The following is a 13,206-nucleotide window of genomic DNA, read 5'->3' as shown; positions in this document are numbered from 1 at the left end:
GGGGGTGTATCCCATTTTGTTTCACTTGACAAATGCATTGTGTCATCTGAATCATACTGGGGTTTTCATAATCCTTTACACATTTTAAAAGGGTGGGCTACTCCCGTCGCGGCGGCTGTCTGGTGCATATTAAATAACTTGTGTATGAATAGCAGAGCCCCTGTCCCTTTTTTTTAATCCTGGTCCAGATGACATGGTGACAGGCCTTCACGCCACTCTCTCGGGCCGCAATGGGAGCCAAGTGACAGGTATTGTGGTTGGAGCTTAAGACTGGGTGTGGGGGCTGGGAAGGGGGCAGGGAGTGGGGGTAGAAAAAGAGCTCAAATGCCTGCACGTCATCCTTAGAACCCCTTCTGGAATTTACTCTTGCTTCGTTGCTTCCTGAAACTAGCCCCTAAACTTTCTGATGGGGATATTGGATCCCGCTAACGGACTCGAACACGAACAGCTGCGTCTCGCACCGAAGGGAGGGCGACTCGGGCGTCTTTCACATGCTCTGCTCCCAGCACCCTTTTGAAGTGATGAAATGGCTTTCTCCCTGGCCCTCCTCTCCTATCCTCTCCATGGCCTTGCCTGTGTTTTCATCTTTATAAATGTACTTTTTGTGCTCTTGCTTTGCTTTGGTATTCATGCATTTTTATCCCCGTAACCCCTGTCAGGCTTTGATTCTTTGTTCCATGCTCTTTTCCCATGCGCCCTCCCACCTTCCATATATTAATGGATCTGTGGTGACTGGCTGGATCCCACCTCAGGCACGCTGGATCTAGTTGTCTCCCCTGTCACCTCAGCCCTTTCCAAAGTTTGAACAAGCTCTCGTTTTAAGCTTGTGTATTTGTCCTCTGAAAATTGGTGCTTTGTGGAGGAAGACAAAAAAAAACGAGGTGCGGCCATTCTAAACAAGCAACCCTATAGAACATGCCCAGGCAGGTTAAATGTACCAGTTTTTGTGTGTTAGAATTTTTGGGGGTGGGTAAATAGAAGTTCTGTTTTCAGATCTGTGTTTGTTAGCTTCACTACAGACTCGCTCAACCTTTTTTGGGGTTAATGTCGTAACAGATTAGGCTCCTTGAAACATTTCCAGCTGAAATTGCCCAAATGACAATACATTAACTGTATGCAAGCAACTTCTATGATACAATGACGTGACCCTGGGTGGGTGCTTGGTTTCCGGAGTCATGATGGAGACATTGCGGACGGGGCTGTCCATCCTGGCAATGATGCAGGCTTCTAGAGGTCATTCATATTCTGCTCCACCCCCTCTCTTTACTTGTACCACACTCGCTTCTTAAAGTTTTTAGTTTTTGACTTTACGGATGGGAAAAAAAGTTCCTTTTGAAGTGAATTGAAGAGCGCAAGGATCATTTTGTGAAAGCCCCTGCTAATCAATTCAAGCAGCTGTCATTACCCTGTAATCCAGAATTGGCCTGTCCCGGATCCTCTTGGTATTCTCTGAGAGGAATGCCTGAACGCCGGGATCTCGTGACATCAGCACATTACTTCACTGACTGGGTCTTCTGCTCTCCTTTTTAAAAACCCATATACATTTCTCTTTGTCAAACGGTATACAAAAATGATGGGGCAGCACCCGTCAGAATCAGCACATTACTGTACGTGTTGGAATGCGCCTCTTTCTAGGGCAGGTATCCCCAAACTGGGGTACGCACAATGCCGTCTGGGGTACGCCAAATAAAAAAGTTCTGTTCGTTTTCAAACGGCCCATTTGTATTTTCCAACGGGGCTACACATTTGGGTGAGGTTTTTTTCTCGCCTGAGTAGCCTTGTTTCACTGCCAAAAATATAATGAAACTATCTAGTGTTCAGCGAAATAACACAATGTCAAATACAGGTAGCCTAGTCAAATAATGAACATCCAATCACATTAACCGTTACTCTCTCGCGGGAATTCCACTAATGGTCCGAATGCAACCAAACGTAGCTGCTGCTCATTCTGTTTGCTCGAAAATTGATAAATGGTTTTAAAAAAGTAACATGCCCACATGCATAGACACATACCAGTACTATGACTACTACCAGCCGTACTAAACCCGCACCTGTCGACGACACAAAGTTGTTCTGCTTCCACGAGCACATCCAATGCTAGCATCAGTCATTCTACATTTGCTGTTAGCCCAGCTAGCATGGATACGGACAGTTGTGAATTTGATGCAGCTGAAGAGCTACTGCCCCATTTACACGGGAAAGCAACAAACAGACAGGGACGTTGGACCATCGAAGAGGTGAAACTATCAAATCAAAATCAAATTTATTTATATAGCCCTTCGTACATCAGCTGATATCTCAAAGTGCTGTACAGAAACCCAGCCTAAAACCCCAAACAGCAAGCAATGCAGGTGTAGAAGCACGGTGGCTAGGGGTGGGACTGGGGTGGCCAGTCCTCTTCTGGCTGTGCCGGGTGGAGATTATAACAGAACATGGCCAAGATGTTCAAATGTTCATAAATGACCAGCATGGTCAAATAATAATAGGGCAGAACAGTTAACTGGAGCAGCAGCACGGCCAGGTGGACTGGGGACAGCAAGGAGTCACCATGTCAGGTAGTCCTGAGGCATGGTCCTAGGGCTTAGGTCCTCCGAGAGAGAGAGAAAGAAAGAGAGAATTAGAGAGAGCATACTTAAATTCACACAGGACACCGAATAGGACAGGAGAAGTACTCCAGAAATAACAAACTGACCCTAGCCCCCCGACACACAAACTACTGCAGCATAATACTGGAGGCTGAGACAGGAGGGGTCAGGAGACACTGTGACACTATGATGATTTGGGGTTCACTTATATTGGGAGTAGTGCCTTTCCTCAGCCCACAGTGTGTTATGTGCAGGAGTACTATCTCACAACTCAATGAAACCTTTACTCTTGCGCAGACATTTAGAAACAAATCATGCCATTTTGAAAAATAAGCCTCAAGTTTTTTTGAGAGAGAATTAAGACGACTTTTGAGTAGTAAGACGTATAAAAGCAACAGATACCATTAATAAGAAGGGGCTAGAAGAATCTTATATGGTGAGCTACCGAGTGGCTAGGACAGGCAAGTCCCATGCGATTGTGAAGGACTGCCGCGGATATAGCTGGGACAATGCTGGAGGAAAAGGCCCAAAAAACTATACAGACGATCTCTTCATCAAACAACACCATTTCACAATGCATCAGTGACATGGCAGGAGATGTTTTGAAAAAATTACTGCTTTGCATAGAAGCCTGTGAATTCTATGCATTTACAGCTGGATGAGTCAACAGACGTGGCGTGGCGGGCCTGGTATATGTCCGTTACGTTTATGGGGGGGTCAGTTAAGGAAGACATCCTCTTCTGCAAACCACTGGAAACCAGGACAACAGGAGAGGATATTTTTAAAGTCCTGGGCATCTTTGTGACTTCAAATGGACTTTGGTGGTCAAGATGTGTTGGTATCTGTACTGATGGAGCAAAACCCATGACAGGGAGACATAGTGTAGTGGTAACGCGTGTGCAAGCAGTTGCTCCCAACGCCACTTGGGTAACACTGCAGCATCCACCGAGAGGCTCTTGCTGCAAAAGGAATACCTGACAGCTTGAAAGACGTTTTGGACACTACAGTGAAAATGGTTAACTTTATTAAAGTAAGGCCCCTGAACTCTCGTGTATTTGCAGCTCTATGCAATGATATGGGCAGTGACCGTTTAACGCTTTTACAACATACAGATGTGCGCTGGTTATCAAGGGGCAAAGTATTGACACAATTTTTTGAATTGAAAGACGAGCTTAAAGTTCTCTTTAATGACTATAACTTTTACTTGTCTGACCGCTTGCATGATTACGAGTTTCTCACACGACTGGGAGATGTTTTTTCTCGCCTGAATGATTTGATTCTAGGATTACCGTGATTCTCTGCAACTTTATTCAATATGCGGGACAAAATTAAGGCTACGATTAAATGAGTTTAAACTTTTTTTTTGTCTGCATTAACAAGGACAACAACACAGGTCTTTCCATCATTGTATGATTTTTTGTGTGCAAATTAACTCAAGCTTACAGACAATGTCAAATGTGATGTAGCGAAGCACCTGAGTGAGATGGGTGCGCAATTACTCGGGTACTTTCCCAAAACGGACACAAACAACTGGATTCATTATCCCTTTCATTCCCTGCCTCCAGTCCACTTACCGATATCTGAACAAGAGAGACTCATCGAAATTGCAACAAATGGTTCTGAAACTGAATTTAATCAGATGCCACTGCCAGATTTCTGGATTGGGCTGCGCTCAGAGTATCCTGCCTTGGCAAATCGCACTGTTATGACACTGATGCCCTTTGCAACCACGTACCTATGTGAGAGTGGATTCTTGGCCCTCACTACCATGAAATCTAAATACAGGCACAGACTGAGTGTGGAAAATGATTTTAAGACTCCAATACAACCCAACATTGCAACCCAACCCAATTATGTGCATCCTTTCAAGCACACCCTTCTCATTAACCTGTGGTGAGGTATTCACAATTTGATGAACAAATAAAGTTTTGTATGAAAAGTGCTAAATAAATCAAAACTATTGATTTTATTATTTGTGCCCTTGTCCTATAAGAGCTCTCTTTCACTTCCCACCAGCCGTGTTGTGACAAACTCATTCTTATGTTTAATAAATGTATTGTTTAGTGTGTGTGTGGCAGGCTTACAATGATGCCAAAAAACAACATTTGAGAGTGCGCTGACCCTGGTGCTAGAGGGGGTACAGCTGGAGGTTGAATGTTTGAAGGGGTACGGGACTATAGAAAGTTTGGGAACCACCGCTCTAGGGGATCTGATGTTAGCTTGTTGATGTCACTGGGAGCATGTTGAACACTTTCCTTGAGCAATCAGGTAGACACGGGCACAATTCCAACACATTTTGATCACTGTGGCCTAAGCTTAGGAGAGACTTTTAGTTTATTCAAAATGGATGTCATTAAACAACATTTAAAAAATAACGAATTAAAGATGCAATCAAGAAATGCAAAGTGGGATGGAGGGTGAGCTCAGTAAAAGGTGGAGAGAAATGGAACACTGAACAGTCATATTCTCAACTGTGTGTATGTTTGTCTTTGCCTTCCAGGTCTCCAGGAGAATGTTTTGGGGATGAACTGCTGGAAGAGCAGCACCTTGCTGGACAACCCGTGTGACCCCAGAGAACCATCTTTACACCGTCGCCACCTTCGCCCCTCTGTCAGTGCTGCGGAAAGCCTAAAGACTTAGTGTGAGCAGTTGGAGCTCGGGGTGGGGGGGGTGGGGGGGTGGGGAGGGCAGGGGACCTGGGCTGGTGGATGGAGGAAAGGCACACATCCCTTCTGCCAGCGAGCCACCCACCCACCCTGATGGTGTCCCCTGCCCATGTCGCTCCCACCACCCCTCTGCAATGGTGACATGAGAGTATGTGACGTGAAGGGGCCTATTGTATTTTGGAAGAAGATTCTCTGCCACCTCTGAAGCAACTGCTGCATTCCGATTGCTTTCACCATCAACTCTGTGACTGATTCTGCGCAGGGTGATGTTGCTGCCGTCATGCGGTCGCCTCCGGCGGCTCTTCCGTCAATCTCACTCCCTCACTCTCCAGACCAGCCTGCTGCTCCTCTTCCTCTTCTGCATGGTCAGCGTTCTGGTCTCCGCATACTTCCTCTACGGAGTTAAGCGGGAGCTGGAGCCGGCTGCGGGGGGCGTAGGAGGGCCAGAGGAGGGCACTGCCGACTGGGACAACCCTCGGGCTACCACGCCCTCCACCTCCTCCCGAGCTCTCCCTCCACGCACGGCCAGGCCCTCAGACGCGACACGCACCGACCCTGTGGTGCTGGTGTTTGTGGAGAGTCTGTACTCCCAGTTGGGCCAGGACATTGTGGCAATCCTAGAGTCCGGCCGTTTCCGCTACCGGACCGAGATCGCCCCGGGGAAGGGGGACATGCCCACCCTGACAGACAAGGACCGAGGCCGTTTCACGCTGGTCATCTACGAGAACGTCCTGAAGTACGTCAACCTGGATGCCTGGAACAGAGATCTGCTGGACAAGTACTGCGTGGAGTACGGAGTAGGCATCATAGGCTTCTTTAAGGTCAGTACTGTGTGGGTGGTAATGAGCGTCATAGTGACTCAAAACAAATGGACTTTTTGAATGACTCTGCCATTTTAAGGAATGCCCCTCCCCCCTTTACGTTTCCTAAATAAGTGCATTTAACAGACTGTCGTTGTTAGAATCTTAATATCACAAACATAATTTCTCTTATCGTTAATTTGGACATTTTATTCCCCCCCTTATTTTTATTTTTCGTATTTCACCTTTATTTAGTTGAGAACAAGTTCTCGTTTTACAACTGCGACCAGGCCAAGATAAAGCAAAGCAGTGCGAATAAACAGCAACACAGAGTTACACACAAACAAACGTACAGTCAAAAACGCAATAGAAAAGTCGATGTACAGTGTGTGCAAATGTAGAATATTCGGGAGGTAAGGCAATAAATAGACTATGGAGGCGAAATAATGACAATTTAGCATTAACACTGGAGTGATAGATGTGCAGATCATGATGTGCAAGTAGAGATACTGGGGTGCAAAAGAGCAGGAGGATAAGCAACAATATGGGGATGAGGTAGTTGGGTGTGCATATATTGGCTGTGTACATATTGCCTGTGTACAAGTACAGTGATCGGTGAGCTGCTCTGACAGCTGATGCTTAAATTTAGAGAGGGAGATAAAGGACTCCAGCTTCAGTGATATTTGCAATTCGTTCCAGTCATTGGCAGCAGAGAACTGGAAGGAAAGGTGACCAAAGTAAGTGTTGGCTTTGGGAATGACCAGTGAAATATACCTGCTGAAGCGCGTGCTACGGGTGGGTGCTGCTATGGTGACCAGTGAGCTGAGATAAGGCGGGGCTTTACCTAGCATCGACTTATAGATGACCTGGAGTCAGTGGGTTTGGCGACGAATATGTAGTAAGGGCCAGCCAACGAGAGCATACAGGTCGCAGTGGTGGGTAGTATATGGGGCTTTGGGGACAAAACGGATGGCACTATAATTTGCTGAGTAGAGTGTTGGAGGCTATTTTGTAAATTACATCGCTGAAGTCAAGGATCGGTAGGATAGTCAGTTTTACGAGGGTATGTTTTGCAGCATGAGTGAAGGAGGCTTTATTGCGAAATAGGAAGCTGATTCTAGATTTAATTTTAATGGCTGTGATAGAAAACAGAGGATGGATCAACAACATTGTAGTTACTCCACAATACTAACCTAAATGACAGAGTGAAATGTGGGAAGCCTGTACAGAACACTCCAAATATTCATAAACATGTATCCTGTTTTCAATAAGGCACTAATATAAAACTGCAATAAATGTGGCAAAGAAATGAACTTTATATCCTGAATACAAAGCGTTATGTCTGGCGCAATTCCATCACAACAGATCACTGGGTACCAAACTTCATATTTTCAAGCATGGTAGAGGCTGCATCATGTTATGGGTATGCCTATCATCGGCAAGAACTAGGGAGTTTTTTTCTATGATAAAAAGAAACGGAATAGAGTTTAGCACAGGCAAAATCCTAGAGGAAAACTGCCTTCCAACAGTTGTCTGCTTTCCAACAGACACTGGGAGACATATTCACCTTTCAGCAGTACAATAACCTGAAACACAAGGCCAAATATATACGGGAGTTGCTTACCAGCAAGACCTTGAATATTCCAGTGTGGCCTAGTTACAGTTCTAACTTAAATAGGCTTATATATATGGCAAGTCTTGCAAATGACAGTTGCTGATCATTGCTATACAGACTTGGCAGAGCTTTGAAGAATTTTAATAATAATGTGCAAATATTGTACAATCCAGGCGTGCAAAGCTCTTAGAGACTTACCCAGAAAGACTCAGCTGTACTTGCTGCCAAAAGTGATTCTTACATGTATTGACTCAGAGGGTTGAATACTTATGTAATCAAGATATGTTAGTATTTTTTTTTTCATAAATGTCTTACAGATGTTAGATTTTTTCTTACACTTTGACCCTAAAGATTATTTTGTGTAGATCATTGACAACAAATTACCATAAAATAAATGTTAATCCCACTTTGTTACACAACAATGTGGAAAAAGTCAGGGGGTGTGAATACTTTCTGAAGGCACTGTACTTCACGAAGAAACTGCTGTCTGTACCTCTCGATCACACGTTTTTCTGTGTCTTTTCTCAGACCGGACAAGTAGGCGTGGTCATTGTAGTTAATTACTATGTTTTCTGCAATAAACTATATAAAATATTGACCTGTTGGAAACTACAACTCCCAACTACATCACACAGTTCGGGCTTACTCTGATTTATCTCTAGAGAAACTCGCAGGAAAATGAATAAATAAATGGAATTCAATTAGTTTTAAAATAACCAAAGTGTTAGTTAATCGCTCAACACAATTAAAATATATGTTATTTTGAAGTACTTTTTCTTATTTCTATAATGTTTCTTAAGTAAATTGTAATAGGTTTTTTGTGATGGATTTAACTCTTGAACTGCCGTGGTTTTAGTGTTTTTTGTTTTGTTTTTACGGTAACATAAACGAATAAATGCAATTTATGTTCTTTTGAAAAAAAAATCTCCTGATACCGAAGACCTTCATAAACACAACCAAAATGAATATTTTTGCGATCGCATATATGAAATCTATTAATTTGACTGGCAGAATGTTGATGTTCAAAGGAGGCGCCATTGGCCTAGTGTTTAAGGTTAGTACTGTGTGGACTACGGAGTGGGGATCATAGGGTTGTTTAAAGTGAGAGCCAGTCACTGATTGCAGCCTGGTTAGATTGTTAAGCAATGTACACCTATCTCAAGTATCTTTAACCAGCTGTATAAAGAAGCAATGCGTCCTAAGAAACGCTATAGAAATTATACTGATTCGCCAGGTAGGAGCACTTGTGCTGATTGTGTCAGACCTTTTCTGTGTTCAATCTGATCCCTGGTTCATCATGCTGAAAAAAGGAATCAGATTTATCATCATGCCTCCACTCAAAATCTCCTCAACCTGACTTGACCACTGGCCCTCTTTCTGCTTCAGGCTACAATCACCATATAGACTAGAAGAGGTCCTCCTAACCACTAAGCATCCTCTCATAGTCTGGGATAGGCAGCATTGCTGGAGGTCAGGTCAGAGAAAGTGGACACCTAGACTGGTTTGTGTGAGTACATATTCGGATGAGTAGAAAAGTGGACCGTGAGCTGCGAGACAGCAGAATTCTCTGGTCCGCTCTGAACCCGAGGGGGAATTTAGTGGTTTGCAATAAAAGTGTCTGAATGAAATGTGCGCTCGTTAATTTGAAATGACTCCCGACTGTGTAAAAGGCGGGCAGGTTCCGCCTTGAGGGTGTCGTCTAACCTGGAAGTCTACCTCTGTGTTCAGCGCGTACAGTATAATACAGTACACACACACAGGTCTATCAACAGAGCCTCTGCCTGTGGTTGGTTGCTACCCTGCCGTTCCTCTAGTGCAGTGGTCCTGTCATGGCTCATCGACCATAGGCCCGAAGCTTAGCTGATAATGGACCTGCTGGAACATGGCTCAGCAAACTCACCAGGGGTGGGAGTGGGACTCACTCAGCTGCTTGGCTGCTACAGTAAATTGGCCTGCCTAATTCCCCTTGGTTGGGTCTGAAGTAAACCCCCTCCTGTTAGCCCCAGTGTTGTGGTACTAAGTGGCCTCGCCCCGCCTTGTCCCAGAGCTGACAGACAGGGGAAGTCCAAGCACTAGAGCAGGGTTTTCACAACCTGAAAGGCCAGCTCGGGCCATTTGCTAACCAGCACCCTCACTTTTAATTACACCCAGGCAGGGATAGAGGCTGCTTTAAGCCCCTCTCGTCCTCCCATTAGTCCTTGAGCTTAATCCTATATCCATGTTGTTGCTGTGTAATTGGAATAAATCCTCCCCTCCTGAACTAGCACTAGAGTCAGTCTCCTCATAATTCACCCAGGGCTAGGCTATATTAAGAACTGTCCCCTTTTCTTGCTGTGGGCATTTGGCCAATCAACCCCGTAGTGTCCCTGGGCTAGTAGCCATGTTGCCATGACCAGTGTTGTAAAGTACTTAAGTAAAAAAAAAATATATACTTTGAAGTAATACTTAAGTAGTTTTTTTATGAGGTGTCTGTACTTTACTACTTTACTGAAGTTTGACAATTTGGGTACTTTTTCCAGCACTGGCCAAGACGCATTGAAAGCTCGGCCTAATAGGTGATAACAACCCAAGTCTCTGCATCTGACTGAGGGGCTCTTGTGTAAAGGGTGGCTACTAGCTACAGGCATATATATTGCATGGTGTTGAATTCCTATCATATTTTACAAAGTCAGATATTGCCAGTGGCTCTTGAGAATAGAGCAGCATCTGCTAAGCCACTGAATGATGATTTGCTAGTTTGGTTTGGATGTGAGTCTGGTAGACTCGGACCGTCTATGGCTGTTGACTGTGATTGTGTTGAATTACCAAATGCTGTTCATCACCAATCGATACAAGCTTTATGGGGCTCCTGCTCAGAATGTAAATGAACAAATAAGGGGCAGAGGTTTCACCTGCATTTTTCTTTCGCTCCTGCACAAATTCACACAGAGATTTGCGCAACCCACACATGGCCAAAGCCAGTAACTCTTTTGGTCAATGTTTTCACCATTGGAAGAGCATTTTTGAGGCCACTGAGTTGTGGAGGAAACTGTAAACTGAAATGCCCGCTGTGACCTGGCTCCATCTCTCCCCTCTCTTCTCTCCTAGGCCAATGAGAACAGCCTGCTCAGTGCCCAGTTAAAGGGCTTCCCTCTCTTCCTCCATTCCAACCTGGGCCTGAGGGACTGCAGCGTCAACCCCAAGTCCCCCCTGCTCCTCATCACAAAGGCCCGGGAGGTGGAGCGAGGCCCCCTACCCGGGGACGACTGGACCGTCTTCCAGTCCAATCACTCCACCTACGAGCCTGTTCTCCTAGCCAGGACCCGGGTGCCTGACCTGGGCCCGTCCGGGGCGGGGGTGGGCAACCCCCTCCATGCTTCTGTGGTCCAGGACCTGGGGCTCCACGACGGCATCCAGCGGGTGCTCTTCGGCAACAACCTCAACTTCTGGCTGCACAAGCTGGTGTTTGTGGACGCTGTGGCCTTCCTGACGGGCAAGAGGCTGTCTCTGTCTCTAGATCGCTACCTGCTGGTAGACATCGACGACATCTTCGTGGGCAAGGAGGGCACCCGCATGAAGGTTTCAGACGTCAAGGTAAGCATCTGCAGTGTATTTACTTACTGGTCTTTGTAAACAGGGTTTTGTTTGTGAAGTGTGTTTACTCGTGTCAGTGTGTTTCTGTGTGTGATATGACTGTGTATCTATTTACATGTAGTTCATTAATTCGGCTAATCACCAGAGGTGTGACCAAGTCACTATTGTTCGAGACTCAAGTCACAAGGTCCGAGTCCCAAGTACAACGAGTCGAGTCCAAGTCGTGCATTCTAAGAGCATGTCGAGTCATAAGTCAAGTTTAAAATATTTTTTCATGAAAAACTGTACAGGAAATGACAAATCTTGCTGTTTGAGGCTACCAGGCGGCCCTTTTCATTATTTTGTCTGCAACACATTGTGATTATGAAATAATACATATAAATTCCAAATGCTTCATATGTAAATTATACATTTCAATACATTTTGACATACAAAGACCAGTAAGTCTATGCTAGTAATTGTTGCTTGAAGCCCCAAGTAAATGGTTCATATTCTTGATCACCCAAAAGGTTTTGGAGCTATTCATTTATGGCAATCCTCTCGCCCTACAATTTGTATTTTGCGCCGCACCAGATCCTATACCTGTAAAGCAAATCGGCAACTTCTTCGCTAGCTCAGTGGTTTTCAAACTTTTTGACCCTCGACCAAGTAGTTCAAAGTTTGCGACCCATGCGCGTGCACATGCAATCGGGCACAGGGCGAACACGCACACACAATCGCTGCGCAAATGTACAGTGCCTTCGGAAAGTATTCAGACCCCTTCAGACCTCCACATTTTGTTTCGTTACAGCCTTATTCTAAAATGATTTGAAAAAAATAAATCTGAAATACCTAATTTACACAAGTATTCAGACCCTTTGCTATAAGACTCGAAATTGAGCTTAGGTGCACCCTGTTTCCATTGATCATCCTTGAGATGTTTCTACAACTTGATTGGAGTCCACATGTGGTAAATTCAGTTGATTGGACATGATTTGGAAAGGCACTCACCTGTCTATATAAGGTCCCACAGTTGACAGTGCATGTCAGAGCAAAAACCAAGCCATGAGGTCAAATTAATTCATTGTCTGTAGAGCTCCGAGACAGGATTGTATCGAGGCACAGAACTGGGGAAGGTCCCCAAGAACACTGGCGTCCATTATTAAATGGAAGAAGTTTGGAACCACCAAGACTCTTCCTAGAGCTGGCTGCCTGGCCAAACTGAGCGATTGGGAGAGAAGGTCCTTGGTCAGGGAGGTGATGGTCACCTGATGGTCACTCTGAAAGAGTTCTAGAGTTCCTCTGTGGAAATGGTAGAACCTTCCAGAAGGACAACAATCTCTGCGTCACTCCACCAATCAGGCCTTTATAGTAGAGTGATGGGATCCACTCCTCCGTAAAAGGCACATGACCGCCCACTTTGAGTTTGTCAAAAGGCACCTAAAGGACTCTCAGAATGCGACGCGTCACGTCTGGAGGAAACCTGGCACCATCCCTACGGTGAAGCATAGTGGTGGCAGCATTATGCGGTGATGTTTTTCAGCGGCAGGGACTGGGAGACTCAGGATTGGGGCAAAGATGAACGGAGTGATCCTTGAAGAAAACCTGCTCCAGAGCGCTCAGGACCTCAGACTGGGGAAAAGGTTCACCTTCCAACAGGACAACGACTCTTAAGCACACAGCCAAGACAACGCGGGAGTGGCTTCGGGACAAGTCTCTGAATGTCCTTGAGTGGACCAGCCAGAGCCCGGACTTGAACTCGATCGAACATCTCTGGAGAGACCTGAAAAGTAGCTGTGCAGCAATGCAATGCTCCCCATCCAACCTGACAGAGCTTGAGAGGATCTGCAGAAATGAATGGGAAGAAACCTCCCAAAAACAGGTGTGCCAAGCTTGAAGCATCATACAGAAGACTCGAGACTGTAATTGCTTCCAACGGTGCTTCAACAAAGTACTGAGTAAAGGGTCTGAATACTTATGGAAATGTT

General features: G+C 45.3%; 1 protein-coding gene across 1 annotated transcript in view; it reads left to right on the top strand.

Moving 5' to 3' along the window:
* Positions 1-13,206, top strand: part of LOC109872647 (bifunctional heparan sulfate N-deacetylase/N-sulfotransferase 1) — a gene marked incomplete at its 3' end in the record, with an annotated part of 126,967 nt that overhangs the window by 65,956 nt on the left and 47,805 nt on the right. Inside the window, 2 exon segments of the mRNA XM_031808541.1 lie at positions 5,086-6,072; positions 10,754-11,239. Coding sequence (XP_031664401.1) covers positions 5,518-6,072; positions 10,754-11,239 — 1,041 coding nt within the window.

This window comes from Oncorhynchus kisutch, linkage group LG28 (assembly GCF_002021735.2).
Source record: "Oncorhynchus kisutch isolate 150728-3 linkage group LG28, Okis_V2, whole genome shotgun sequence".
Lineage (NCBI taxonomy): Eukaryota > Metazoa > Chordata > Actinopteri > Salmoniformes > Salmonidae > Oncorhynchus > Oncorhynchus kisutch.
Note: the sequence above shows the minus strand (reverse complement) of the source record. Positions and strands in the feature narration are given on the sequence as shown.